Genomic DNA, 25,661 nt, shown 5'->3' with positions numbered 1-25,661 from the left:
GTCTATGGGTAAACCACACTGAACATTCAACCTTTAGTGAAATGTTGATTATCTAGGCAACACTGATCCTAAAGCTCCCCTAAGGAGGAGCCCAGGAGGGTGAGGGGCAGACAGATGCCCAGGCGCATGTCTCACATACTGGACCATAAACACACACACACACGCACGCACGCACGCACACATAAACACCAAACACACGCTGGACCGACACACACAGAATTTGGCTTTTATTCCGGCCTTCACACGTACGGCTAAGACAACACAGATCGGCAGCACCCCCCAGGACCACTTCACCACCCAATTTCTTCGGCCCACTCCTCCCGTCCCACCCCCTGCACCACGCTTCCTGGGTGGGGGCTCTGCCTACACCTCACCCCGGGCATGCAGCATGAAGTGCCCATGCAGCTCGCCGAGGCTGTCGAAGGAATCCTCGCACTCGGTGCAGTGGTAGGTGCCCTCCTCGTCCTCGTCACCGTCCCCCTCCCCGCCCTCCGCCCTCCCAGCAGGTCGGCCCTCCCCGGCCCGAGGCAGCTCTTCCTCCTCTTCCCCCAGTACCCTGCCTTCGGGGGCTGGCGCTTCCTGGGGGGCTGTAGTGGGACAGCAGAGCCGACAGGGTGGGGTGCCTGGTGGAGCCTCCCCAACGGGTGAGCGGCCACAGAGCTGGCAGGGCTGGGCTGGGGGGCCCGGGGGCTGGGCTGCACGGGGGGCCCTGCGGGACGGGCCACCCCGACCCCCACCCAGGCGCTGTTTCACCTTGTAGCCAGGGTCATATTCAGGGTCATCAGTGGTCTCCTCTTCTTCCTCCTCCTCATCTTCCTCCTCTTCAGAGTCCGGCTCTGAGAGTGTATACTCGGAGTCAGAGGAATGTTCAGGACCTGTAGGGGGGTTGGTGGGGAAAGACAGCGGCATCAGGGGGACAGAGGGCTGTGCCCAGGTGGCTGTCCCCTCAAGCCCCATTCAGGCTTGATACCAGATGGAGAGGGTGGCCTGGGCCCAATCCTGCCCTTCCCCACAGGTGGCTGCCCATCGCATAAAACAGGGCCTGGCACACAGGAGGTGCTCAGTGTCTGTGTGTCCAGCATCTTAGGGGGTTAATAACAATAAAATAGGAGTAAAAGTAGGAATAGCCCTAGCCGGTTTGGCTCAGTAGTTAGAGTGTCGGCCCGCAGACTGAAGGGTCCTGGGATAAATTCCAGCCAAGGGCATGTACCTCAGTTGCAGGCTCAATTCCTGGCCCTGGTCCGCAACCAATCGATGTGTCTCTCTCACATAGATGTTTCCCCCTCTCTCTCCCCCCTTCCACTCTCTGAAAAGCAATGGAAAAAATACCCTCAGGTGACGATTAAACACCGCAACAATAAAAGCAGGAACAGTAAAAACAGCAGCAGCAGCAGCAGCGCCCAACGCTTTTGGAAGAGCCCTACTCTCACGTAATAACTCACCTCATCCTTAGAGCAACCCTGTGAGGGAGGCATTGTTATTATTCCTAAGTGACAAATGGGGACACTGAGGCAAAGAGCAGTTAGGCCTCCAGTCAAACAGCTCTAACAGGGAAAGCTAAATATGGGTGATCGCCTATGCTGGATCATTTTAGGAAGACAAACATTTAAACATATTTAAGCAAATTAAAATACACAGTATATATGTACTTTGATAATATATTTATTTTTATTTTAAATTTATTTTTAATTAATTTTTTAAAATAATCATACAGTATTTTAAATATATCTTTATTGATTTCAGAGAGAGGAAAGGAGAGGGAAAGAGAGATAGAAACATCAATGATGAGAGAGTCATTGATTGAGCCCACAACCCGGGCATGTGCCCTGACTGGGAATCAAACTCCAATCGCCTAGATCCTAGGTCGATACTCAACCGCTGAACCACACCCAGCCGGGCTATTTTTTTAATTTTTTTTATTTTTAATCTTCATCTGAGGATATTTTTTCCATTACTTTTCAGAGATATATGTGGTTTTATATATAGTCACACGCTGCTTAATGAAAGGGATACTCTCTGAGAAATGCATCATCTGGTGATGTTGTGATAAGAACATTACAGAGTGCACTTACACAATCTAGACCGTTCAGCCTACCTACTACACACCTAGGGTGTGCTCTGTGGGTTCCTGGCTGAGACATCCCTGTAATAAAGATAGACTCACAGGAGAAAAAAGTCTAGTAACGCGTACACCCCCTGTATACATATATGAAAGAGACCCAGGAAAACTGAGCAACTCAACAAAATGGCTAAAGCCACCATCTCAAATACCTTCCTCAGTTGAAGACAAAGACATTGGGGATGGGGGGAGTCAGCTATGGAAGATTACTAGAATCAGCAGTAACCAAGGGTAAGGTTGTTATGCAAATTTAAGTCCCAGTCTTCCCCACAGACAAAAGTTTCTAGAGGTAACGTCATCTCCCTTCCAGTAAATAGGCACCCTTACAAATGTAAATGCCTTTTACAAAGGGTAACTTCTACTTGTTTTTCAGAGTGCTGCAGTTTCTTGAAATAACCAGCCTAAGACAATCCTTATGCTAAACAGGCCTACAGTAGACCCTTGAACGTGAAGGTTTGGACTAAGAGGGTCAACAGAAAAATCCCCCTTATGAATGAATGAGCCATAGTAGTTCAAACCTGCGTTGTTCAAGGGTTCAATACTATAACTGTATTTGGGGGTGACATTCTGTTCCCCTACAGCTCCCAGGCCACACACCTGTACAGTATGTTACTATACTGAATACTGTATGTAACTGTAACACAACAGTAAATACTTGGGTAAATGTGTTGCACTATGCCATGAAGACAGCTGCGATGTCACTAGGCGATAGAAAGTTTTCAGCGCCATTAAAATCTATGGGACCACCACGGTACATGTGTTCAGTTGTTGACCAATGTCATTACGTGGCACATGACTCTATCTATATCTATCATCTATCTATCTATCTATCTATCTATCTATCTATCTATCTATCTATCTATCTATCTATCTATCATCTATCTATCTATCTATCTATCTAATCTATCTATCTAATCTATCTATCTATCTATCTATCTATCTATCTATCTATCTATCATCTATCTATCTATCTATCTATCTATCTATCTATCTATCTATCTATCTATCTATCTATATCTAGTTAAGTGAATTAAAATGTGTGTAAGAATATATTACTGTGATTTCATGCATATGAAAGACATGCCTAGGACAAGTTTAGGTTAAAAAAAGGAAAAAAATTATGGGGGGTGTACATACAAGCAGTGATCCAGGAGGCAGGATCCCCCACTTTGATAACAGTGTGGGAAAAACTAGCTACTTTAGGTGCAATAGCAGGAACCTGCTGAATGTATCTTCTAGGACTGCAACAGACTTGCCCTGCATTTATGCTGGCCTCCTATTACAACTGAGCACCCACACCGGGCTCCTCACTGTCCCTCCACACTCCAGGCATGTACCGGCCCCAGGGCCTTGCCAGCCTTTCTGGAGATGGACTAAGCCTTGCTCCTGACTTTCTGCCACATCTCTGCTCAAGTGTCACCTCCTCAGTGACACCCTGGTCACTTTGTCTAGTCCGTAATCCCTCCCCAGCACTCTCTATGCCCCTTAACTCTCCTTCTCAACTTATTTTATACATTTAGTTGTGTGTTTACTGCTTGTCCCCCAAAGCAGAGACTTTGTCTAGTTCGTTGCTTGGGTGGCCCCAGGCCCTGATCTCCCTCCTTCCTCTAGACCTTTACCTCTATTTTCCCAACTGGGGCCGCCTTTTCCATTTCTAGCAGCAAACTCCTGCTCCTCTTTAAGGCTCCAGCTCACATGTCATATCCTCCGTGAGGTCCTCTCTGACTCCCCAGATAGTCAGTGTCTCTCTCCTCTGGAACCCCCAACACAATCTGACCACCTAAGCAGTGACCACCTAGGTCTGGAGACTCCTGGAAGTCAGGACGACCTGGCTGCCTGTCTCTGTGTCCCCAGCAATGGTGAGCCTCAGTCAGCCTTAGAAACATTTGCTGAATGGCTGCAAAGCACAGAGCAGACATCTCTGGCCTTGGGATAGGCCCCACCCCTCCTGACCCTCCCACCTCTGACTTCACACCACCTACCCTCCAGGGTCTTCAATGCCCACTATGACTTCACACAGTGAAAGACAACCAGGTGGTCGTCCAGGGCTTTCATGTCCACTGTGACTTTCAGGACCACAAGCCCTTTTGTGCCCACCATGCCTTCTCCACCTGCGAGATCCTCAAAGCCCAGCATGTCTCTGGCGTCCACTGGACCCTCGATGCCCACAGTGTCTCCCAAGCCTCCTCCCTCCTTGAAGACCACTAAATCAGCAATGCCCAACAGCTCTTCAGTGCCCACTAAGCAATCAGCAGCCCCCAACTCAGTTATGAGCCCCAGCAGTTCCAAGTCCACCAAATGGGAAAGTACAAAGACAGCCCCTTCTAACCAGCCCAGCAGCAGGCCCCGAGTCCGCAGCAGGACAAGAACACCCAGCAAGGCCAGCACCGATACCAGGGCCAGCAAAGCCAACAAAGCTGGCAGGGTAAGACGCCACCACCGGAAAGGCACAAACAGCCGGGGCAGAACTCCTGGCAGAAGGGAAAGTAACAATTCCAAGAGGTCATCCAGCAGGGCCAGCACTCCCAGCAGGATGAGAACTCAGGGTGCCAAACGAGGCACACCCAGTAGGGTAAGAACTACTCCCCAGAAAAAGAGTGGGAAGAAGAGGTACAGCCGGCCTAGAACCAACAACCGGGAAAGGAGTGAGAGCCAGCCTAGAAATATGAGCAGAGAGAAGAGTGACTGTAGCCCAACAGGAACCTCGGCTATGGGGAAGAGTTCCAAGCTGGCGGTAACGTCCAATAGGGCAAAGAGTTACAGCCCCACCAGAGCTCCCTTCGAGGAGACAGGTTACAGCCAGTTTCCATCATCATTGAGGAGCGTGAAGAGTTATAGTCAGATGATCACCCCCAGCAGGGAACGGAGTTATAGCCCAAATGCAATGTCCAGCATGGTCAAGAGTTACAACCAGGGTAGTGTACCCAGCAGGACTCGAAGTCGCAGCCAGTCTAGCACCCCTAGCAGGACCCGAAGTCGTAGCCGGTCTAGAACACCGAGAAGGGCAAGAAGTCGCAGTAGGAAGAGGACCCACAGCAGGGTGAGAGATCCGAGTTGGAACAGAAATCATAGTAGGGCAAGGAGTCGTACCCGGAAGGAAACTCCCAGCCAGATGAGAAGACATAGCCAGTCTAGAAGCCCCAGCAAGGACAGAGGTAACAGACGATTTAGAACTCCCAGCAAGGAGAGAGATCACAGCCGAACTAGAACCCCCAGAAAAGAGAGAGATCACAGCCAATCTAAAACCTCCAGCAGGGAAGTAGATCATAGCCAATCTAAAACTGAAACTTCCAGCAAGGAAATATACCACAGCCAATCTAAAACCTCCAGCAAGGAAATAGATCACAGCCAATCTAAAACCTCCAGCAAGGAAAGAGATCACAGCCAATCTAAAACCTCCAACAAGGAAGTAGATCACAGCCAATCTAAAACTGAAACCTCCAGCAAGGAAATATACCACAGCCAATCTAAAACCTCCAGCAAGGAAAGAGATCACAGCCAATCTAAAACCTCCAACAAGGAAGTAGATCACAGCCAATCTAAAACTGAAACCTCCAGCAAGGGAATATACCACAGCCAATCTAAAACCTCCAGCAAGGAAAGAGATCACAGCCGATCTAGAAGCTCCAGCAAGGAAATAGATGACAGCCGATCTAGAAGCTCCAGCAAGGAACAAGATCACAGCCAAACCAGAATCCCCAGAAAAGAGAGATCTCACAGCCAATCTAGAACCCCCAGAACAGAGAGAGGCCGCAGTCGATCTAGAACTCCCAGAAAGGAAAGTGATCACAGCCAAGCTAGAACCTCCAGCAAGGGAGATCACAGCCGGTCTAGAACCCCCAGCAAGAGCAAACACAACCTATCTACAAACCCTGGAAGTCCCAACTGGAAAGGATCCCCTAGCAGGGTACAGAGTCCCAGTCAGAACAGAATACCTAGCGTGACAAGGAGCGATTCCCCCTCAAGACTTTTCAGCAGAGCCCCAATCCCAAGCCAGGATGATATTCAAGCCAACACCACCGCCTCTAAAGCCAGCTCACCTGGAGAGAGGTCTTCATCATCATCTTCCAAGCTGGCATAGCCCCCAGTTTCAGCTGGCTCACGAGTCTCTGTCATGGCCAGAGGAGGGGACAGGAGACAGGAGCAGAGCAGCAGCTACACAGCGTCCCTCCCTGGCCAGCTCTTCACAGCTACACCTCGGACACAAGTTCTCTAATGCAGGATGTCAGCAGGTAGAGGGATGCTGGAGAGGGAAAGGAAAGGCGTGTGGTGACTCAATAAATTTTTACATAGCGTCTGCCTCCCCAGCCTCAGCTGTGTGATCTGTGATGGGGGTAAGGCAAAGATGGCCCCAGCTCTATCCCTGATTGCCTTCTGGGCCTTGGCTGCAGGCGCTGCCAATATGTAGGCCTTAATTTCCCCATCTGAGCAACGAAGCTGTCTGTGGTTCTTATTCAATGGGGTGGGGAAGGATAACATTACAAATATTTAAAAGTGGGTATTAGCATAGGCACCATCAGAATGAGATTGGAACATGGTCCTATGCTAGGCATAAATCAGTTGGATTGTGGGAAAGTCTGGGGTTGAGGGAGAATCCAATGTGGCAGGTTAGGGGTATGGATTACTTGGTGTAGTGGTCTAGAAGTATTTAAATACTTAAACAACTGGTATGGCTGTGCTAGTCTGTGAATGTCAGCCCTAGTTCTGTATCAATTTATACCTTGGCAAGATAGTATCTAAATTTGAATCCTAAATCTGCTATATTCTGTGTAGCTTCAAGCAAAGGCCTTAACTTCTCTAGCCTGTTTCTTCTCCATGCAAAAAGGGCTTCCAGGACTTAACTCATGTGCTCCTCATAACCACGTTGAAACAGATTATCTCCTTTGGGCAGGGCCGCATCACAAAGCCCCTTCCAAAGTATTCCAGAGGTGAGGTGGAGGCATTCCTTGGGGCACAAGTCCCATTCCTCAATGACTGGCGGCCAGACTGGCCCCATGACTTTAGAGGGGCGTAAATGAGGCTACCACATACCACGTGGACGAGACCCCACAATGTCCTGAGCCTATAGCAACCATCTCCCAAGATTCCCTGCGAGAAGATAATAGGCACCCCTGACCACAATGCTGGAGTAAGGAGGCCGGAGCGAACTGTTAACATGGGACGATAAGGCCCAGTTCCCACAACGCCCTGCGGTAATTCTTCCCAGGATGCCTCAGGCCTGTAATGACCACCTTCCAGGGCGCTCTTCGTCGAAGCACTCCAAGTTTCCAAGATGCTTCGCGGAGCGTGTGTGACAAAAGGGACCGGTTCCCTGCAAGGAGCTAGGTAATTCTTCCTAGAATGCACCAGGCGGCCTATAACGACTAGCGAACCGACTTCCACACGTTTAGGGCAAGGCGTCCCGTTTTTCCAGGATGCGCCAGGGCGGCATGGAGCCGCGTGGGGGGGGGGGGGGTGTAGAAAAGGGAGCCGAGGTTTCGCCCTTAGGCCACCAGGGCCCAAGACTGCTGCCAGCTCCTCCGTGACGGGAGCCGTCGCTCCCATCATGCAGCGGTGCCGTAGTTCCCACTTCCCAGCATGCCCCGCGCACCTCGATCCCGGACACTCACCGGCGAGGGCGGCCCCCGCTCCGGCTCGGCGGTGGCGGCGGCGGCGGCGGCGGCGGTGGCTGCACGCCCGGGCTCGGCGCCTGCGCTGCAAGTAGGGGAGGAAGGAGCGCGAGGGGCGAGCAGAGCCTAGGGCGCTTGCGCGCCGAGATGGACCATTCCAGGCGCACAGCGCGAAGAGGGGCTATCCGAGTCGGGCCGTCGTCGACGCCCGCGCAGGGGGTTCCGGGCTTTGCCCCTCGCTGTCCGAGTTTACTTGGTACGGTCCGCAGCCGGACTGAACTAGAAACTTCAGGCTCGCGCGTGCGTGTGCGGAGCGGGGACGCGCTTTATAGAGGAGATGCGCTGGGGGTGGGGGACTCCAGCTCAGCTGGGATCCTGGACCGGAGGCCCGCTATTTGCATAATCTTAGCTCGGGACAATGGGAGGCCTCGGGCACCAAAAGGGATGATTTGCATATTCCCCAGAGAGGCCGTAGAAAGGAGCGCAGTAATTAGCATACGTGAGGCGGAGGTGGGGGTCGAGCCTGAGCAAGGCGCGTGCGCATAGGGACTGCAGACTAGCGAGAAGCAGGCAGCCTTGACTTAGTGGGATGGGTTTGCATCTTCCTGAGTGGCGGCTCAAGGGCCAGGACCCTTACCAACCCTCACAATCCTCCCCACAACCAGGATAAATACTTACTGCTCTTCTATGTGTCAGGCCCTGTGCTAGCAGGCACTATGGTTTCCGCAGTGAACAAGACATACCCGGCCCCTATCCACATGATGCCCCAACCAAAGGAACCCCTATCCACATGATGCCCCAACCAAAGGAAGGAGGTCCACACAGAATCACAACCTGGAGTGGTCACACTTGGAATAAGTGGAGCATAGGAAGCTGTGGGGGGGCGATAGGAGGTGCCTGCCCAGCCTGAAAAGGCTTCCAGGTGATGCTCTTTAAGCCAAGGATTAATAGAAGCCAACTGGAATGGGAGTCACTCTGGCAGCGGGACCAGTTAAGGGCAAAGGCCTAGGGGAAGAAGAAAAAAGTAGTACATGATTTGATTGAGGAAGTGAAAGTAGATTATATGCCTGGAACCCAGAATTAGAGAGGGGAAAGGCTTCTACAGGTGATGTTAAGAGTTCAGACTTTATGCTGAAGATATTGCAGGAGTCCAGACTTCCTGGAAGTAACACATTCTAGCTTAAAGCTCTCCAATGGGAACCCATTATGCTTAGAAAAAAATCCAAAGTCTTTATCATGGTCTATGAGCTATACACATGGCCTGGTCCTGTTTATCTCTGACCTCACCATCCATTCCTGACTAGATCCACTTCACATCCAAAACCCCCGTCTCTGTCCTCTCAGGTCTTAGCCCTTGCTGTTCCCTTTGCCTGAAAATGCTTTTCCCTCCGATCTTCAAATGGCTGCTCTTGTGCTAACCATTTATATCTTGGCACAGATGTCAATCTGAGAGGCATTCCCTGTTTGTTGGTTTACTTATTTGTTTTCTAAAATAGCACCTCCAGATTTGCTTTAGAGAAGCAAGTAGGGTTGTGGATAAAGCAGGATTGGTCGTGAATTTATGGTTTTTGAAGCTGGGGTGAAGGATGCATGGACTTCATTGTCCTGTTCTGCCTACTTATGTGTTTGAGGTTTTCCATAATAAGTTAAAATAAAATAGTATTCCACTTCCCCTTCCTCTGCATTTTATCTTAATGGCAACCTGAAATTAAGTTATTTTTCCTTGTGAAAACTACATGAGGGTAAAACATGGAGTCACCTTTTTTCACTTTGGGGCCTCAGTACTTAGAACAGTATTACTCTTCAGATTAGTGCTAAGCTGTCTAGAACACCAAATATTTGCCTTTTTTATTTACCGTAGCACCTCTAGACCTTTGAGCAGCACCTGGCACAAAGAGGACAATATATTTTTAAATCTAAAATTAGAATCACTCATTTAAAATTTAGAGAAACGAATGAAGGGCCTGGAATACCAGGCTAAGGAGCTTTGACTTCATCTAGAGATGACAGGGAGACAGGGTAAGGTTTTGAAAAAGGTAGGATCAGGGTGAGATGTGACTAATTGAAAGCTGTCCTGGAGACTGATGTCTGGGGTTGGGGTAAGCCAAGGGAAGGGTCCAGGCCATGGGGTAAGGGTAGAGTAGGTAGCTCAGTAGTTACCAAAGAGGTAAGACTATTTGGCTGAAGGAAAAAAACAAAACACATTTCCCTCTCTAGGAGGGTCAAGGTGCCTTCTCTTGGCTTGTATGCTTCACCAGCATCTCCCGCCTCCCTCAGTTCCCCTCCCAGCATGGTGCAGCTCTGGGCAGAAGGACAGACACACAACCACCCCAAACATGTTCTCTCCTCTGTTTAATGGTGGTTAGTGGGATTGCCAAACCCCCTCCCCATTCCCCTCCCTGCCCCGTACAAAATGGTGTGTGTTGTTTTTTTTTAAAACAAGAAAAAGGGGCAAAAGCCAGGAATGGGGGAAGAGGGCATAATCTGATATTTTCATACAGATTTTTGATTTTTTTAATATATTATATATAAAAGCATAGAGACCAACGCACCCCCCTAAACTCCTTTCCCTCTCCCTGGGGGGGCCTGGAGGAGAGCTGGGGAAGGCCCCCCCAGGAGTGGGTAGACAGAGAGACAAATATAGGTGGGACAGATGTGGGGGGAGGAGGTGGAGGGAAGGGAAACCGGAACCTGGGGAAGGGGGTTTGGAGAAAAGGGCTGGGGCTGTCTCCCTCACCTCCTCCATCAGTTATGACACAAAGACACAGAATCCCTGTTTCCACACCCTCCCCCCCACCCTTACCCCCCACCGTGCAAACATGGCTTTGCAAAGAGGTGCCCAGAGCTCTGTGGAACTCCTACAATGGCTGGCATGGGGTCTGGGACCCCCAAAGAAATCTGTGTTTCCCTTCCCTGCCCACCCCACCCTTCCCAGAATCTGATCCCCTCCCCACAAGACCTGGTTCTGCAGCCTAGGGGCCCTGGCCTTCCCCCAGTTATCTTCCCCCAACCCAATCCCTACCGCCCTCCCTGGACTTGGGGGATCTGGACCTTTGGCCCCTGCCCCCTGGGGGACCCAGACCTCTGGGACCTTGCTCCTGGCCCTTGCAGAGACCCAGGCATCTGATACCCCCATCCCTGCCCAAACGTCTGAGGTGTTAGTGGTGGGGGGAGATGCCCACCATCCCAGACTCTGGTAAATGTCTTTGCAGCTGGCAGTGGGGTGGACCCCAGCCCAGGCTCAGGCCTGGAGTACAGTTGGGGTCAGATGAAGAATTCTTCTTTCCTCTTGTGTCCATCGCTGCCATTGAGGAAGGCTTCTCTTGCTTCTCCCTGCTCATCCAAACCACTGGCCTCGTGGGTGAGATAGGAGCCTGAGGGTTGACCCAGGAGTTGGACAGAAATTTACAGGAAGGAGGAGACAGACAAGACATATCAGATGAAGGAAGAGGGAGAAACAGAACACAGGGAGAGGGAATCAAGACCAGGGAATAGCAAAATGGGCAGAGAAAGAGGTAAAGCAGAATTAGGAAGACGCCAAAAGTTCACAGAAAGATCAACCTTTCTCTGTTCTCTTGGTGATATCCCCTTGCTCTGTTCCCAACGAGTCCAGCAATTAGGAAGATGAATCGTTTAATTCAAACCCACTGCCTTAATTCAGCTTCAGCGGTTCACCCCTTTTAGTCCTGGGCGAAACACCCGCCCCTTCTGGAGTATTGGCTTCAGGTCCCGCGGGGTTTCGAATCCTGGGTCTAGGCTCCGCCCTCTTGGGAATTCAGTCTCTAGGTCCCGCCCCCTTACCAATCTCACGACCAACTACACCCCTAGCGGAATTCAGACCCCGCCCCCACTCACCCTTCTGCCGTACCGAGCACCAGACCATGCCCACCAGCACACATATGATCAGAAACACCAGTAGTGCCAGGATGCCGCCCACAATGGCGTAGGGCACCGACGTCTGAGCCTCTACCACCGCGCCGGGGTCTGCCAGAGGAACAGGGCGCAGGACCAGGTCATCAGAGGACGGTCCTAGCCCGGCCCATCGCTGCCAACCTGTTAAAGCATTCCACCCACCACCTCTAACCTCGCCCCTTAACGTACGATGCCCCTCAAATTACTGCCACCTCGTGGGCCTTTCTCAACGCTCCCTCTTTCCTGATGCTCCACTTCCTCAGGGAATGCCTGTTGGTTTGTACGCTGCCCCACAGGCCCCTGAGTCATTTCGCTAATACCTGCCCTCCCTCCCTTCCTCACCCCACCCCCAGAGAAAAGAAACAGCACAACCCTTTTCTTTGGACTCTTCCCCCATGGAACCTCATGTCCAAGTCCCTTAACATATCTTGTCTAAAATGCTCCAGGTATTTAAAATGCTAGCTAGGGCCCAAACACAAAATTCCTGCTGCATCGTCATAGAGCTAAACACGTAGCACTTATTTTTTGCTAGGGGCCATTCCAACCACTTTATATATTTAGCTCATATAATCTTCACAAACCCTGAAAGAGGTGCTATTGTTAATTTCCACTTTACCCATGAGGAAACTAAGGAGCAGACTATGTCACCCGCAGTAGGACGTTGCAGAGCCAAATTGGAACCCAGACGGTCAGTCTGGCCCCAGAATTGTAAGAACTTTGTGCACTGTTGACCTCCTGGAATCACTTTGCACGTGCCCCGCCCACCCAGGACAAGAAAGTGACCCCAGAAGGCCCCTCCCCTGCCCTGAGCCCCGCCCCCAGGCCCGCGCTGCCTACACTCACCGTAGACCACGAGCACATAGAGCGCCCTCGCGTGGCCGTGCTTGTTCGACGCCTCGCAAGAGTACGTGCCATTATCCGCGGATGCCAGGTCGGGCAGCGTGAGCGTCTCCCCGGCCGCCTCCGCCCGCTCCGGCAAAGACTCATTCCCGCGGTTCCAGCGGATCTGATTTGGCCTGGACCCGGGTAAAGGACAATTAGAGTTAGGGACGCAGGTGCCAGCACCCAATTCTAACTCCTCAGGAATCTAGATATGCAGCATCTTCGAATAAGAGGGTCCCTACAAGGCTTTCCTCCCAGGAGTCTCGGGCCCCAGAGCTCACCGGGGGTTCCCGGTCACAGCGCACGTCAGCACCAGCGTGTCTCCCTCCCTCACCACAGCTTGGGAGGCATGGATCCGGGCTGTGGGGGAGTCTGTAGGCAGAAGTGAGACGGGAGAGTGGTTGTCAGGGCCATGACGCGGGCTAAGGAGCCTTCCCGGGGCCAGGCAGCTGGCGTTGGGCCCCCCACCCCGCCGGGTCACTTACACTGCACGTCCAGCACGTACTGCGTCTGCTTGCTGTGTCCCGAGGGCAGCGCCTGGTTCTGCGCCTCGCAGATGACGATACCGCCGTCGTCCTTGCGGTCTACACGAAACCTCACGGTGCTCCCCACGCTCCACACCTTGCCATTTTCCCTGCTGCTGCTCACACCTGCCACGCGGGGACCGTACTCCGTCAGTCCGGGACTCCCGTCCCACCCCCGGGGGGTACACCCCAGCCAATCCCAAAGCAGCTATTTGCTAAGCCACGCCCCTACGCCTCAGGCCCCGCCTCCAGGCCGCTAAACCACGACCGCCCGGAGCCAAGCTCAGGATCCCGCGCGTCTCTCCCCAGAGCGCCGCCCCTTCCCCTCCACGTGCTCTCATCGACCCCTTTTGTCAGCAGCTGCAGATGGCGCGCTCTTCCCCAAGCCCCGCCCCCACAAACCCGCCTCATAAGCCCCGCCCCCTCTCTAGCCCCGCCCCTCGCCGGCACCTCCCCCACCCCGGTACCCCACTTTCGGTAATACCTTTCAGTTCTTTGCGGTCGCGGTACCAGCGCAGGACGGCGACCGGGCGGGACCGCGGAACCAGGCAGCTGAGCTCCACCTCGCCGCCCTCCACCGCCTGCTCCCGGACCTCCACCACGGGGTTCTCCGGGGCCACTGCGCAGGGAGAAGGGGGTACGGGTGGAGGTCAGGGGAGGCATCCAGGTGGGTTCAAAGTGACCAGGCTGCGGGATTCCAGGGACCAAAGGGAACAAGGGTCAGACACAGAGCCCAGAGGTCAGGGCGGCCTGCCATGCTGCCCGGCCCAGGTGTGCAGGAGCTTCAGACCTGCCAGGGGCGGGTCTCGGGGTGAGGGAAAGGCGGGGGAGAGAGGAGAGGGGATGGGTTGTTGGAGGGGGAGGTGGTTACCCAGGACTGTGAGCGTGGCAATCTGGTGGTGGGTGTCCTCCGTGTAGAGCTGGCAGAAGTAGCCCCCCTCGTCGTCCAGGCGGGCATCTGAGAGCCGGATCCGCACCCTGCGAGGGGAGAACTCCTCAAGCTGGAAACGCTCGTCCTTCAGGGCTAGAGTGAGGAACCGGGAGTGAACGTGGCGAATCCTGGCCTCAGGGGCTCTGCCCTTCCTCCAGGAGCCTAGAGTCCAGCCCTCTGCCTCTTTTCTGCAGCCATACCTGTTTGTCTAAGGTGCCCACCTGGTTACGCCCTTGGGGACCCAGGATGATTGAGGCCCTTCCACCCAGCTCCATGGTACATGAGGACCCAGGTGTCCAGGCCCCCAGCCCCTTCCTCCCTCAGACCCAGGAGTCCAGTCTCAGCTCTGCCCTCTTTCAGGTCACAGGAATCAGGTCCCAGCCCTCCTCCTTCAAGACTCAGGATTTCAGACCCCAGCACTCACCGCGGGTGCCATTGAAGAAGAGGGTCTGCCGGGCTGGATTCTGAATGACAACTATGGACCCATCATACTGGTGCAGACGGCAGGTTATCTCAGCCACCCCACCTTCAGCCACTGTCACATTCTCTGTCTGTACTTCTTGTCCTGTCCCTGGACCAACAGGCAGAGAGACAGGAAAGGAGACTCGTTGAGGGCTGCAACTCAATCTTTTCTCCCTCTCTCTGCTCCTCTCCCATCCAAACCTCCAATCCCTCTCCTTCCCCTCACATTCAGTTTATCACATCCAACATTTCCTGCAGGCGGGAGTCCAGGAGATGGACTCTAATGGGGCTGCACAGGGCACAGTGGGAGCCTAGAGAGAAGGGATACCAAGAATGCCTAGGGACTCTTCGCGAAAGTGGCCAGAGGTGACCTCTGAAAAATGGTTTGCTAATCACTTGACCCAGAAAACCTCACAAAATCACGCAAATCAAGAGCTTCAAATCTTCGTGTTCACTTTAAGAACACTCTTGAAACTGCCTAGGCCATCAAGGATATGCACATTCGAAAAGCCACCACGTAGCCCTGGCTGGTGTGCTCAGTGGTTAGAGCATTGGCCTGTAAACTGAAGGGTCGTGGGTTTGATTCCCGGTCAAGGGCACGAACCTAGGTTTCAGGCTTGCAGGCTTGATCCTCGGCCCCGCTCAGGGTGAATGCCAGAGGCAACCGATCAATGTGTCTCTCTCACATGGATGTTTCTCACTTTCTCTCTCTCTGCTCCCTTCCTCCCTCTCTTCCACTGTCTTTAAAAATCAATGGGAAAAAATCCTTAGGTGAGGATTTAAAAAAAGAAGAAAAGCCACCAAATATCTGAAGGATGTCACTTTACAGAAGTAACGTGTACCATTTCATCATTATAGTGGTGGGGTTGGTAGGCGAGTCCAGGCCAAACAGTGGGGCTGGACACAGGGTCAGTGGCCCAAAAAGAGTGCTGAATTTTTGCTGTACATGCTTAAAAATGCAGCGAATAATGCTGAACTTAAGGATTTAGATGTAGATTCTCTGGTCATTGAGCATATCCAGGTGAACAAAGCGCCCAAGATGCAGCATAGAACTTACAGAGCTCATGGGCAGATTAACCCAAACAAGAGCTCTCCTGCCACCCTGAGATGATCCTACTGAAAAAGGGCAGATTGTTCCTAAACCAGAAGAGGAGGTTGCAAAGAAAAAGATATCCAGGAAGAAACAAAAATTTATAGCCTGGGAGTAAACTCAGCATAAAATAAATACTAAAAAAAGTAAAAAAAGCCCTGGCCACTGTGGCTCAGTTGGTTGGGCATTTTCCCATACACTGACAGGTTGCTCGTTCAATTCCCAGTCAGGGCATATGCCCAGGTTTCAGGCTCAATCCCCAGTAGGGGCATGCAGGAGGTAGCCGATCAATGCTTCTCTCTTCCCTCTCCCTTCCTCTCTCTCTAAAAATCAATGAAAACATTTTTTTTTTTTTTTTTAAAGACTGTCTAGGGAGATGTATGCTTAGAGAAGGTTCTGGAAGAAAGCTCTATTGGATTCAGATCTTGAGTAAACAGGAGCTCACCAGGTGTGGGAAACTGCTGTGTTCACTGAACCCCATCTTTCACACCTGGGCACATGTTGTAGCTTGTCTGCAGAGATGGCACACAATTCTCTTCCCTGAACCTGTACATGCCCTTTGTAAGGTGACTTTGCTGCTCCACCCATTTCGGAGACACTCAGACCCTGGGAATGTGGGCACGCCTTGTGACTTGCTCTGACCAACAGAATGTGCTAGAAGTGATATTATATGAGTTCTGGAACCTAGGCCTCAAAAGTCCTTGCAGTTTTCACTCATGCCCTCTTGCTGCCCTGAGACAGTCAAGTGAAGACGCCCAGACTAGCTTCCTTGAGGATGAGAGACTGCAGGGAGAGAGAAGCCCAGCCAATAGCCAGCACCAACCACCGGCCATGTGAGTGAGGCCATCCTGCACCATCCAGCCCCAGTGAGACACCAGGTGACTGCAGCCATATGAGTGACCCCAACTGTGACCAAGAGAAGAACTGCCCAATTGATCCAGTTCAAATCACTGATCCCAGAGTTGTAAGTAAACAACATGTTTGTTTAAAGCCACTATGTTTTAGATGGGCTGTTACCCCCCTAAAGTTAACTGGTACAATGCAGGATTAGCCTACATTTCCCAGAGCCCCTTGTACTTAGGTGGGGCCATGTGACTGACTTCTGGTCAATAGGATGTAGGTGGAAGAGAGAAACACCTCTTCCAGACTGGCTCATCTCACTCACATCTTCTTTTCTTTTTTTTCTTTTTTTGGTTAATCCTCACTGGAGGATATTTTTTCCATTGATTTTTTTTTAGAGAGAGTGGGAGGGAGGGAGGGGGACAGAGAGAGAGGGCGAGGGAGAAACATCCATGTGAGAGAGACACATCAACTGGCTGCTGCCTCTCGCATGCGCCCCAACTGGGCCGGGGATGGAACCTGCAACCCAGGTCCATGCCTTTGACTGGGAACTGAACCCACGGCCCTTTGGTCTGCTGGCTGATGCTGTAACTGCTGAGCCACATCGGCCAGGGCGTCACTCACATCCTTCTCGATGGCTGAATGGAGAGGAGTCCAAGGAGCCTAGAGGAGGGCAGGCTCACAAGCTGGAAGCCTGGGGCCCTGACTCACTGCCCCCTGCGACTTGTCTGCACAGAACTGTAACACGAACGAGGAATACACATTTTTTGTAAAGCCACGGAGATTTCAGGGCTGTTTGTTACAGACGTTAACCTACCCTGATTAACCCAGCAGAGGAACAAGGTAGGTGATTAGTAAGGGGGTGTTTCCAGCAGAGGAAACAGCCTGGAATAAAGCTCAAAGCTGAGATTAATCATCATCTGCATCACCGTCATCATTGTCACTGTCATCTTCAAAATAACAATCACAATAGCTACTGTTTAGTAGGCACTTGCTGTGCCAGTCTCTGTGCTAAGGACATTACCTATATAATTTCCATTTAACCATCACACTACCTGAACAAGGCAGGCACTAATATCAATCTCCAGTTTTCTTCCAATTCCCATTTTATAGATGAGAAAATTGGTCGAGAGAGAGAAAAGGACTTGCCCAAGGTCACAGCCCGAGTGGCAGAGCCAGGACCTGAATCCAGATCTCTCTGGTTCTGTATCCTAGATCCGCATCCACTGCTGGCCGGCTGGGTGCAAAGTGTCCGGCGTTGGTGAGGGGGGTGGGATGTGCTAGCGGACGCCTCAAATGCCAAGCTAGGAGATTAGCTTTTCTCCTGAAGGCCAGTGGGGGTTTTGAAGCAGGAAAGAGCCATGATCACATCTGGTTATTTACTTTTAAATGTTGGATAACTATCGCTTCATATCTCTTACAGTCTATCTCATTCACTCATTTGAGTATTTCCTGAGCAGTGGGTAGGTTTTCCAGGGCTGGATGCCCAGAGATGAGTCAGATGAGGTCCCTGTCCTGGAGGGCCTTTCAAGATTTATGAGGAGGTAGACACAAATCACTGTAATATCCCATCTCGAGTGTGACATTCCCTGTAAAAAGGATAGGTAACCTCATTTGGGGGCTGAGGGGTGGAAAACATTAATTCCAGGGGATGAAGGCACAGATAGCTAGCTTTCTACCCTGACATCCATGCTTCCCTTTCTCCTTAGCAGAAGAACCCTGATTGCATTTTCTGGTCGCCCTGTGCCTAGCAGAAAGATATATTTCCCAGACTTTCTTGCAGCTAAGTGAGGCCATGTGAATGTTTTGTCCAATTGGATGTAAGGAAAAGTGTCATGTGGTAATTTGGGAAGGATTTCCTAAAAAGGGGGCAAGTCCCTTGTCCACCAGGTCACCTTTGTGCTGCCTGGAACTGGGATGCAGATGCCTGGAGTTCTGGCAGTCATACTGGACCATGAGGACAAGGGCAGTAGGGAGGGTGGAACCAAGGCCTGGAAGACACCTGGGCCTCTGGTGATGATTGTAGAGCTGCTGTAAAAGCCCTGGATGCCTACTTGAGGACTTATTTTATGCTTGAGTATAACTTTTTGTGTTTTAAAGCCACTATTAGTGGTTTATCTAGTATCTGCTGGAATATCAAGCTTAACATGCCCAATCCAAATGTTTTCCTCTTCATGTTTTCTTAATCTCAGTAAATGTCACAACCATCCACCTGGTTGCTCAGGCCAAAAACCTAGAAATCATACAAGTTCTCACCCTTTCCCTCACCTCTAACATCTTTTCCATCAGCAAGATCTATCCATTCTACTTCCAAAACATACCCCATATCTATTCACCATTGTCTACCTCTTCTACCGTAACCCTAGTCCAATGACACTATTTCTTATTTGAACCTCTTTTTCCCCAAAGTTTTTTTAAATTGATTTTTAGAGGGAGAGGGAGAGAGAGAGAAACATCGATGTGAGAGTGAAACATCAATCGGCGGCTGCCTCCTGCATGGCCCCCACTGGGGATCGAGCCAGCAACCTGAGCATGAGCCCTGACCAGGAATCGAACCAACCACCTTTCGGTGCACAGGACAATGCCCAACCAACTGAGCCACACCGGCCAGGGCTCTTACTTGAACCTGTTAGAGCTACTCATGGGCCTCCTTGCTTCCATGCCTGCCTCCCACCAGGCCATCTCCACACAGCAGCTAGATGGATTTTCCAAAAAGGTAAATCAGATCAAGTCACTTCTCTGCTTAAAACCCTTCAATAGCTGCCCATCACACTTAGAATAAAACCTAGACTCCTTCCCTGGGCCTTCAAGGTGCTAGGTGGCCTGGGCCCTCTCTGGCCACAGTTCCAACCACCCTCACTTCACTCCAGGCTCACAGGCCTTGACATCCTTCAGACTCCCTGAGCTTGTCACCACCTCAGGGCCTTTGCACTTGCTCTTCCCATTGCCTGGAATGTTGTTTCCCCTTGATCATCCCAGGACTACCTCCTGTTCTTTCAGGTCTCTGATCATATCGACACCTCTTCAGAGTGACTTTCTCTCACTCCACATCCCTTCACCTCCAGAACACTTTCTATTTCATCACCATTGTTTTATTTCCTCTATGGAAATTTCACTGAAATTATTTTATTGTTTGCTCACTTGTATACTGTCCCCCATCACTAGATATACGCCCCATGAAGCAGGGATATAAACCATTGGGTTTACTGCTGTACCCTCAGTGCCTAGAAGTGTGCCTGGCACTTGATAAATGTCTGGAAGATTGATGAATGAATGGCATGTGTCAGGCAGGATCTAATTTCAGCCTCACAACAACTTTGTGACATCACTATTCTCATCGTAAACACCTGGGTTGATCCCAGCTGGACCACTTCCCATCTGTGTGATCTTGGCAAGTGGCTTAACCTTTCTGAGCCTCAGATGCCCCACCTGCAAAATGGGGATGAAGCCAGTGCCTGCCTCAGAGGGATTAGCCCAGTGCCTTGAGTTCAGGAGGCCCTCTCTGCAAAACTGCTATTATTACAACCTCCAGAAACCTGCCCATGCACAGGAAAACGGACCTGCCTGCTTAATCTGGCACTTAAAAAAAGCAAACGTTTTGAAGCCTATCCATGGATCCTGGACCTCAGGGCTAGCCCAGTGCTAGCCCCCCATTTTACAGATGTGGAGAATGAGGCTCAGGGGTCCCAGGCAACTCGGTGGCAGAAATTCAACATCTCCGGAGAGCCATCAGGACCTCTGGATCTGCCCCCCAAGTTTATTCCCTGCTCTCTGCTTGAGGGTGCACATGGGGTGAGGGGGGGCTTTTGTCTAATTCCCTCCCCCTCCTGAAGACTCAGTAACCAACAGTGTCTGTGCCTGGAATATTAATGTCCCAGGAGCTTTTGTTTCGGGGTTGGGGGGTGGTGAAGCGGGACTTTCTGGTCAGAGAGGGGTTGAGCTTTGGGGACTAGGGCACTGGCCCTTTAAACTGTGTTGACAGCCTGGAGTCGTCATGGGGATGGTGCCTGGAAAAGAGACGGGAGGGTTTGGGAAAGAGTGGCTGAGCAGGTGACATGTAGAGACCCAGCACTCTGCTCCCTCAGACCCGGGAATCCATCCCAACTGCCTCCTCTCCCAGGATCCAGGGGACCAGGCTCCCAGCACCCTCTCCCATCAGCACCCAGGAGTCTGGGTTCTCAGCATCCTCTCAAGCCCAGGAGTCCCCAGCCCCCAGCCTCTCCTCCCTCAAACCCAGGAGTCTGGGCCCTCAGCCCCTCCTCCTTCAGGACCCAGGAGCCAGGGGTCCAGAGTACAGCTGGTGGATGTTTCCACGGAAACTGAGAGGGGTGGGGGAGCACTTCCTGGGTCCTGAGTCAGCGAGTACCCAAGGGAGTCTCAAGGTCATGGTTCCAGGAAGGTCACAGCCACCCCGACTGTATGCGCTCCCCAGGAGGCTCGTGGCATCATGCCTCCTTCCCCCACTTCCTCCCCCAGGGAGGTGGTACATCCCTACGTCCTGATTGAACCCCCCCTCAGCCCCCCACCAATGGCGGAGTCCGAACATCCTTGCACAAAGCATCAATTCTTCCCCAGCTCAGCCTTGTGAAGGCGCCTGTATTCGCGGGACCTAGGCGTCAGGGTCCCAGCCCCTCCTCCCTCAGAAACCTGGAGCGGGGACCCCCAGCCCCTTCCTCTCTCAGGACTCAGGAGTCTGTACCCCTACCCCCCAAGACCTAGGAGTATGGGCCCCCAGCCCCTCCTCCCTCAGACCCAGGAGTCCAGGCCCCCAGCCCCCTCCTCCCTCAGACCCAGGAGTCCAGGCCCCCAGCCCCCTCCTACCTCTGACACACATGTCCAGGACCTCTAGCCTTCTCTTACCTCAAACCCAGGAATCTAAGTCCCCAGCCCCTTTTCCCTCAGACCCAGGGGTCCAGGCCCTCTGCCCCCTCCTCTCTTGGAAATTTTTGACTCCAGGTCCACAGTCCTCAGAACCGCAGAACTGCAGTCCTGCCTTCCCCCAGCCCTCTGTTCCCCTCTTATCTGGGGACCAAGCATCAGGTGGGGACATAGGGGTGAGTCAGCAGCCTCACACACAAAGTCTCTCCTGTGGCCCCCACATTCCTGGGATATTCAGAACTCCCTGGATTCTGGGCCTCAGGCCCAGCCAGGGGGTGGGGGAGTCCTCTGGAGTTTCCCCCTGGGGAGGTCAGGGGAGGAATTCCTGTTCCGGGAAGGGTGCAAGCCTGCACTGAGCGCTCGCTGTCCTATCCTCCACCCCCAGTGCCCACTCTTCACCCCACTCCTAGAAGAGCCCCAGCTCTGCTGCTGCCCTCTTGCCCTACTGGGTGCCTGCGGAGGAGCTTTGGTGCCTGGTTCCCAGAGGGCCTAGGGGCCTGGGGTCTGCACAGGCAGGAACCAGTGGGTGCTTGGGTCCTGGTGCCACAGGCCATTGGGCGCTGGCGAGTCTGACTGTCTCCAAGTCCCCCCCGCCCCACCCAGAGAGAGAAAGCTGTCTTTGTGTTCCCCAAGACCGGGACAGGCCAGGCTCGCACGACATTAACCCACCCAGGCCCCAGCCCTGCTGTGTCTAAGGTCTTGGAATCCTTTGCAGAATCTGACCCCAGCTAGAGGGACTCAGGCATCCAGCTCATGGGTAGGTGGGGGTCAGTGACAGAAACTTCCCAAGACCTGTACCCGGGCTGACTCACACTGGAGGGAAGCCCCCCTGTTCTCAGAGTAGCTGGTAAGTACTTGAAAAGGGAAAAGTGAGTCACTTGGGAGGAAAACATTATTCGGGATCAACAAGCTCCCCCTCCACAAAGGCCCCCAACTCCAACAGCCTCTCTCTTTTCTTCACATCTGGATATGTTTCCTCAGCGCCTTTCTGTTCGTTTCCGGCCTGTGCATCTCTGTCTGCCTGTGCGCATCCCTAGGCAGGCGACCCATCTCTTTCTCGTTCCCACCCTGGACCCTCCTTTCTTTTGGCATAAATCTAATCATCCTCTGCTATTCGTGGCAGATGAGTGAGCCAGGAAAGAGAGAATACGTTTTTGAAAGGGCACAAATGGACGCCATCTCCCATCCCCACTCCTGCTGGCTGGGCAGGTGAGAGAGGAAGGAGGGTGACTAAGAGGGAAATGTGGGGACGACACCCCCCCCCCCCGAAATCTAGTGGCCAAAGCCATTCAGAAACATCAAATGACAAGGAAAGCAGGCAGGGCCCTCTGAGATCCTGTATTCCAGCTCCCTAATCCCACGCTTTCCCGAAGGGGAAAGAGGCTCAGAAAGGGACAGGGGCTGATACTGAATTACACCAGAGAGGCCTGGTTCCTCCGCTCCCAGCCCAGAGTGCTTCCAGGACACCAGCTCTCTCCCAACTTGTAAAGCCCCATGATTTAGAGGAAGTTTACAGACGGGATTAGAGTACCCTGATGCAGCGACAGGGACAAACCAGTAAAGCTACCTCCCAGAAGTGCTGGATGAAAGATTCTCGCACTGAGGAGGTGGTCATCTTAGGTTATCTGATTCTGAGACTCCAAAGTCCCACAGTTGCAAGCTGTTGAGATTCTAGATGTCAGAGATGTCAAGATTCAGGATCTCCAAGAGGCCAAGACTTCAGAATTTTAAAGATGTCCAGAGGCTAGAATGCGGGTGCCATCAAGGTTCTAGAATTTTAAAGGTGTCAGGGTTCTGAAGATTCTGGGATTCTAGAATCCTAAAGATGCCAGTGTTCTAAAACACCCTCAAGGTTCTTTGTTTATTGGATTCGTTAGTTCTGGGATTCTATGAGGCTGGTGTTTAGGGCCTAAAAAATGAAGAAAGGAACATAAAATTGGATGGAAATGTAGCTAAGGAACCAAAGCGCTCATCTGGGAAATTGTGGCGTGTCTGTCGCAAAGAAAGGAGGTGATGATGCAGGTTCTGAAGCAATGTCAGAAGACTGTAGAAGAAGGCAGGGTAGAGGGTGAAAGGTCAGCTTTGCCCCTCACCTTGTCAGGGGTTCAAGCTGGAGTTCCTTGCCTTTCAGATCACTGAGTTCAACATCCATACTTTACAGAGAGGGAAACTGAGCCCTAGAGAGAGGAGGGTGCTTGCCATCAGCTACTGTGGCAAATGGCAAGAGTCAGGATTTACACCCAGGCCCCCGGCCCTGTGCCATCTGGTTACACTCCTCTCTCAGATCTCCACAGAACCTCTCGCCCTCCACTCCTGCCCAGCCACCTCCCAATCCTTCGTTCCTCCCAAGATTGGCATTACCCACCAGGGAGGAGGTGGTTTGTGGCACATTCGAGGCACACAGTGTGAGAGTGTGAGTGTGGGGGTGACATTTCCTGACCTTGTCCCCAGGCTCAGGGGCTTTGCCCGTGTGTTAAAGGTATGTGGGTGGCTCCCTGGCTGCTCTGGAGGGGGCTTCTCTAAGTCACGGCCTAGGTGTGTGGATGGGTGGGGAGGCATCTGCTGAATCCACGTGTGTGCCCACATGCCAAGGTTCACACACAATGCCCCCCCCATTTCTCCAGGGCCCTTTAGGGTGCCCTGCCTGACTCAACTCCTCTCCGGGGGGAACACAGTGAAAGAGATGGAGGGAAGGAGGGTGGAGACCGGGATCCCAGGATGGAGGTTGTTAAGGGTAGAGAGGGGAGGCAGAGAGACAGGGGACAGAGGGACAGGGGGACAGATAGAGGGGGCTGGAGGAGGGAGAATGGGAGAGAGAGGGGACAGAGGGGGCTAGAGAAACAGAAATGACAGAAAGATGGGGGCAGAGAAACAAGGGGATGGGACAGATGGGGGCAGAGAAAAGGGGACAGAGAAACAAGGGTGACAGCGAGACAGGGGCAGAGAGGGAGAGCAGAAATACAGAGGGACAGAAGGGGACAGAGGATGATGGGGGACAAGTGACCCACTAAAAAGGAGCAGAGACCAAGGGACAGAGGTGAGGGACAAAGGCAGGATAGAGAGGTGGGGGGAGAGGGAGGCAAGGAGAAAGGGGGACAGACAGAGGGAGGGACAGGACTTGGGGACTGAGGGACAGGGGACAGAGGACAAGGGTAGGGGGACAAGGAGAGAGGCTGGGACTCAGAGACAGGAGGACAGAGGGACGCAGAGAGCGGACAGAAGGACAGCGGGACCGGCCCGGAGAAGGCGGGCCGGGGTGGGGGGTCTCGGGCCCTTTGTCCCCGCTGGGATGCGGGCCTGTGCGGGTGGGGGAGCTGCGGCACGGCGGCCGGGCCCGCGCCCCCTCCCCCGCTCGCGGCTCCCGCTCCCGGCCCCGGCTCCCGGCCCGCGCTGCGCTTTGTCCCGGGGAGGGGGCCCGGCCCGGCCCCGCGCGCATTGTTCGGCCTCTGCGGCCCCGCGGCGGCCCGGCTGTCCCCGCGCGCGCCCCGCCCCGGCCCCGGCCCTACCTGGCCCCGCCGCGGCCGCCCACAGCAGCAGCAGCGGCCACTGGAAGCGCCGGGCCCGGCCCATGGTGCCGCCGCCGCCGCCGCCGCCGCTCGCTCCCGGCCCGGCACCTGCACCGCCCGCGCCGCCCGCCCCGCCCCCGCCCCGCCCCGCGCCCCGCCCCCTACCGCCCGGAGGCGGGGCTCCAGGGCCGGGGCGGGGCCGGGCCGGGGCCGGGCGGGGGTGCGGCGGAGACGCCGAGACCCGCGCGGGCCACAGACCCCGCGCGGGAGAGGACGCGGGCCCGGAGGCGGAGTGGGCGGCGCGGCGCCCGGAGGGGGGATGCGGGCGGGGGCGGGCGAGCGGGACGGGCTGCGCGAGGCGCGTGTTCAGCCAAGAAGTGCGGGTGCGAAGGTGTGCGCAGCGTGAGGACCTGGGGTGCGTGTGTCAGTGGGAGGGCGGGTGCGCGGGTGACGGGTGCGGTGTGAGGGCTTGGAGGGCTGTGCGGGGTCGGGGGGCGAGGGGCGGCACCTGGGTGCGCGCGGGAGTGTAAAGGGCAGAGCGCTGCGGGAGGACGGCGTGCGAGCGTGGAGGGGGAGCGTGTTTCGTGGGAAAGGTGAGAGTGAGCGGTGTTCCGCGGGCAGGTGAGTGAGGGCGAAGCTGAGGGCGTCGCGGGCCGCGCGGTGGCTGGGCCGCCTCGAGAGGAAGGCGGCAGGTCCAGGACCTCCCAGGGCTGGGCTGGAGGCGGCTCCCACCCTCCCCTTGTTTCAGCGTCGTTACCGGGAGGGGCCCCCTGAAAGTGAATCAGCGGGAAGGCAGCCCGAGCCCTGAGTCTCAGCGAGGGAGAGGCTCCTGCGGATGCCTCCCAGGCCACCCCACCCCGCTTCCCTACTCTTCCTGCCCCGGTCTCTCTTTGTGCCCCTGTCTCTCT

At 53.6% G+C, this 25,661-nt stretch overlaps 3 protein-coding genes across 4 annotated transcripts; 1 reads left to right on the top strand and 2 right to left on the bottom strand.

The window, feature by feature from the left end:
• Positions 1-210: 210 nt before the first annotated feature.
• Positions 211-8,146, bottom strand: ZNF428 (zinc finger protein 428). Its single transcript, XM_081119953.1, has 3 exons — positions 7,729-8,146; positions 6,160-6,362; positions 211-875 (listed from the first exon to the last, which is right to left on the bottom strand). The coding sequence occupies exons 2-3, from the start codon at positions 6,233-6,235 to the stop codon at positions 364-366; spliced, it is 588 nt and encodes a 195-aa protein (XP_080976079.1). The 5' UTR covers positions 6,236-6,362; positions 7,729-8,146; the 3' UTR covers positions 211-363.
• SRRM5 (serine/arginine repetitive matrix 5) lies at positions 4,173-6,121 on the top strand (the record flags this gene model as incomplete). The annotated part of the gene is made up of 2 exons (XM_081118990.1): positions 4,173-5,784; positions 6,117-6,121. 2 exons carry the CDS (start codon positions 4,173-4,175, stop codon positions 6,119-6,121), a joined length of 1,617 nt encoding a protein of 538 aa, XP_080975116.1.
• Positions 8,147-10,063: 1,917 nt separating the features above from the next.
• Positions 10,064-24,876, bottom strand: CADM4 (cell adhesion molecule 4). Of its 2 annotated transcripts, XM_081118625.1 has the most exons (9): positions 24,754-24,876; positions 14,402-14,548; positions 13,918-14,070; positions 13,531-13,665; positions 13,008-13,172; positions 12,804-12,894; positions 12,484-12,656; positions 11,584-11,712; positions 10,064-11,102 (listed from the first exon to the last, which is right to left on the bottom strand). In XM_081118625.1, exons 1-9 carry the CDS (start codon positions 24,815-24,817, stop codon positions 10,993-10,995), a joined length of 1,167 nt encoding a protein of 388 aa, XP_080974751.1. In that variant the 5' UTR covers positions 24,818-24,876; the 3' UTR covers positions 10,064-10,992. The 2 variants fall into 2 exon arrangements, with proteins under 2 accessions (XP_080974751.1, XP_080974752.1); XM_081118626.1 differs by lacking the exon at positions 11,584-11,712 and having other exon boundaries at positions 10,076-11,102.
• Positions 24,877-25,661: the final 785 nt, after the last annotated feature.

Source organism: Miniopterus schreibersii, assembly GCF_964146895.1.
Source record: "Miniopterus schreibersii genome assembly, chromosome: 18".
In the NCBI taxonomy this organism is placed as follows: Eukaryota; Metazoa; Chordata; class Mammalia; order Chiroptera; family Miniopteridae; genus Miniopterus; species Miniopterus schreibersii.
Note: the sequence above shows the minus strand (reverse complement) of the source record. Positions and strands in the feature narration are given on the sequence as shown.

Excerpts from the sequence above, each read along its gene's own strand:
- ZNF428 (XM_081119953.1), bottom strand. The coding sequence starts at position 6,235 with ATGACAGAGACTCGTGAGCCAGCTGAAACTGGGGGCTATGCCAGCTTG. Across the intron at positions 876-6,159 it reads TGATGAAGACCTCTCTCCAG|GTCCTGAACATTCCTCTGAC; the intron begins GTGAGCTGGCTT and ends ACCCCCCTACAG.
- CADM4 (XM_081118625.1), bottom strand. The coding sequence starts at position 24,817 with ATGGGCCGGGCCCGGCGCTTCCAGTGGCCGCTGCTGCTGCTGTGGGCG. Across the intron at positions 12,895-13,007 it reads GTACGTGCTGGACGTGCAGT|ACTCCCCCACAGCCCGGATC; the intron begins GTAAGTGACCCG and ends TTCTGCCTACAG. Across the intron at positions 11,103-11,583 it reads GTGCTCGGTACGGCAGAAGG|GCTCCTATCTCACCCACGAG; the intron begins GTGAGTGGGGGC and ends GTCAACCCTCAG.